At 31.1% G+C, this 3,330-nt stretch overlaps 1 protein-coding gene across 1 annotated transcript; it reads left to right on the forward strand.

The window, feature by feature from the left end:
- Positions 1-742: 742 nt before the first annotated feature.
- LOC128040429 (zinc finger BED domain-containing protein RICESLEEPER 2-like) lies at positions 743-3,118 on the forward strand. The gene is made up of 4 exons (XM_052629178.1): positions 743-876; positions 1,453-1,648; positions 1,859-2,792; positions 3,060-3,118. The coding sequence occupies exons 1-4, from the start codon at positions 743-745 to the stop codon at positions 3,116-3,118; spliced, it is 1,323 nt and encodes a 440-aa protein (XP_052485138.1).
- The last annotated feature ends 212 nt before the right edge of the window (positions 3,119-3,330 follow it).

The raw sequence follows: 3,330 nt of genomic DNA on the forward strand, positions 1-3,330 counted from the left end.
ATAAAATTTTAATTGGCATAAAATTTTAATTGTTATTTTGATTTTTGATAGTTATAGATCTTACCAAAATTGCTGTTATATTGCAATAGAATTATAATTTATATAAAAATAAATTAAATATATTGTAATACACGACAATATAAATTAAGGGCAGGTAAAAACTATTAATTTAATTTAAAAATAAAATATGTAATAAATTAAATAAATAAAAATAAAAACCAAACATTATAAAAGAAATAAAATGAAATTATAGGAAGACAGAATAAAACATTAACTCCCCTAAAACATTAAAAATTGAACTTTTTAATGTCTCAACCAATAAGGATTTTGCTCGTCCACTTGTCTAATTGCTATTACAAATGATTACAGTTTAACTTTAGTTTGTTCATTCAACTCCACAAGAAAAAATCATTATTATTAGGTTCTAAAGTCATGCAAATTAGGTTCTAAAGTCATACAAATAATTACTGATGAATTACAATATAGATCCTTTTTAAGTGTATTCTGCATCATTCTAAAGTCATGCAAATTGCAATGGTTTATGTGAGGAATTAATTACTTAATTATAATAATTAGTGATTGGTTAAACTTAAACGTGCATGATGCATGGATACTTATTAAATATTGAGTGTTGGAATTTATATTTTTTAAGAAATACTGAGTGTTTGTCTGTTTGATACATGATGCTGATTAATTTATTATATACTTTTTTAATTTATTATATACTTTTTTTTCTTGCAGAATGTCAACCGAACCAACATCTATTGAGGGTAGTGTTACACCTCCTACTTCGATAGATTCTGAAAATTCGGGGGTTGGAGCTTCAATCCAAACAAAGGGGACTACTTCTGGGAAAAGAAAAGCCCCTCCTCAAAGGTCAGAAGTTTGGTCTCACTTCACTAAGTTTATTAATAGTGAGGGTGCAAGTAAGGCTAAATGTAATTATTGTGATAAGGAATTTTGTTGTGATATGAAAAAAAATGGTACAGGGTCATTGAAATATCATATTGAGATTAATCCTAGTAATGTTGTTGACACTAGTCAAGGACAACTAGTTTTACCTAGAAAGGGAGTTGAAGGGGGGGAAGGGAATCTTTCAACTTGGAGATTTGATCAAGAAGCATGTAGGAAAGGATTAGCACAAATGATTTTGATTGATGAATTACCTTTCAAGTTTGTTGAAAGTGAAGGTTTTAAGAAATTTATGTTTGTGGCATGTCCTAGGTTTCATATTCCTTCACGAACTACTATGACTAGGGATGTTTATCAATTGTATCTAGATGAAAGGGTCAAGATAAAGCAACTTTTGAGAAGTTCTTGTTCTAGAGTTTGCTTAACTACTGACACATGGACATCTTTGCAAAGAGTTAATTATTTGTGTATCACTGCTCACTTTATTGATAATGATTGGAAATTGAATAAAAAGATTTTAAATTTTTGTCCAATTTCTAGTCATAAGGGTGAGTCCATTGGGATGGTGATTGAGAAATGCTTGTTGAATTGGGGGATTGATAAGTTGTTTACTGTTACTGTTGATAATGCAAGTTCAAATGATGTTGCCATTGGTTATTTGAGAAAGAAATTTAACCCTCGAGGGGGTTTAGTTCAAAATGGTAAATATCTTCATATGAGATGCATGGCACACATTGTGAATTTGATTGTTGTTGAAGGCTTAAAGGAAATGAATAAATCTATTGAACGTGTTAGGGGGGCTGTTAGATATGTGAGACAATCTCCAGCTAGGTTACAAAAGTTTAAGGAGTGTGTTGTGGTGGAAAAGATAGAGTGCAAGAAGATGTTGTGTCTTGATGTTTGTACTAGGTAGAACTCGACCTACTTAATGTTAGACACTGCTTAGAACTTTGAGAGAGCTTTTGAGAGATTTGAGGAGCAAGATACAAACTTTAGGGTTGAACTTGAAAGGGGAGAGGGTTGGCCTAGTGTGGATGATTGGGATAATGTTAGAAACTTGAGGGATTTCTTGGAACACTTTTATGAAGTCACTTTGCGTATATCTGGAACTTCATATGTCACGTCCAATAATTTTTTTGATGAGCTTTCCGAAATTGATATTCTTTTACGAGATGCTCAGTTAAATAGTAATATTGATTTCAATGTTATGGCCATCAAGATGAAAGAGAAGTATGATAAGTATTGGGGTGATATTGATAAGATGAATTTGCTTATGTTTGTTGCTTGTGTTTTGGATCCTAGACAAAAACTAAAGTATCTTGAATTTGCACTTAGTGAAATGTCTAGTTCTGAAAAAGCTTGTGAAATGATGCAAAAGTTGAAGGAATCTTTGTATGATTTGTTTGATGAGTATAAGCCTCCACTTCATGGTACTTGTAGCCAATCGAGTGTGTCAACACATGTTTCTATTGGTGAACCACAACAAAAAATGAAAAGGCGAATGCAAGCTTTGTATAAAAAGCGTGAGTTGGAAATTTGTGGTGAGGATAAAACATCTGAGTTGGATAAATATCTAGCTGAGGCTAATGAAGAATTTGTTGAAGATTTTGATATTTTATTGTGGTGGAAAGTGAACAGCCCTAGATTTCCCACTCTTTCAAAAATTGCCAGAGATGTGTTAGCTATACCGGTTTCTACGGTTGCTTCAGAGTCTGCATTTAGCACCGGGGGACGTGTGCTTGATCAATATAGGAGTTCTTTAACTCCTAAAATTGTACAAGCTCTTGTGTGTACTCAAGATTGGATTCGAAGATCATCATCACAAGAAGACATAAAAAAGATTGAAGAACAAATTCAAGAGCTTGACAAGATTGAAAATGGTATGTTTATTGTTTTATTTTAATAGTTTCAATTTTTTTACCATATCACATTATCACTCTTACTTATTTAATTGATTCAATGTTTAGACATTGCTTGGAATGCATTAGAGCCTACCCTAGATTCATGAGCTTTCGTGAGTTGAAGGGTATGCTTACTACTATCTTATTCTTGTTAATTTATAATCTATTCGTTTGTTTATATTATTTGATTTTTTTAAATGCGTATATTTCTATTATATGCTAAATTTTTGCTCGTGTTTTTTTTAGGTTTAATGCAAATGGAGATGTTTTGGAGAGATGACATGGATATAAATGGAGAATATTAAAAACTTACATGTCAATTATGTGTTAATTCTAGACTTATGTAATGTTTTTAATTATGTAGTTAATTCAAGACTTATGTAATGTTTTTAATTATGTAGTGATTCAAGGACTTATGTAATATTTTTAATTATGTAGTGATTTAAAGATTTATGTAATGCTTTTAATTATGTAGTGATTTAATTCGGGTAATTCGGGTAAATCGGGTAATTCGGGT

Source organism: Gossypium raimondii, chromosome 4 (genome assembly GCF_025698545.1).
Source record: "Gossypium raimondii isolate GPD5lz chromosome 4, ASM2569854v1, whole genome shotgun sequence".
Lineage (NCBI taxonomy): Eukaryota > Viridiplantae > Streptophyta > Magnoliopsida > Malvales > Malvaceae > Gossypium > Gossypium raimondii.

What these genes read in the sequence shown, in the direction of transcription:
- LOC128040429 (XM_052629178.1), top strand. Translation starts at nt 743, where the DNA reads ATGTCAACCGAACCAACATCTATTGAGGGTAGTGTTACACCTCCTACT. An exon ending in AGAAAAGCCCCTCCTCAAAG is followed by an intron (nt 877 to 1,452) that starts GTCAGAAGTTTG and finishes TCCAATTTCTAG; the next exon opens with TCATAAGGGTGAGTCCATTG. An exon ending in GCTTGACAAGATTGAAAATG is followed by an intron (nt 2,793 to 3,059) that starts GTATGTTTATTG and finishes TGTTTTTTTTAG; the next exon opens with GTTTAATGCAAATGGAGATG.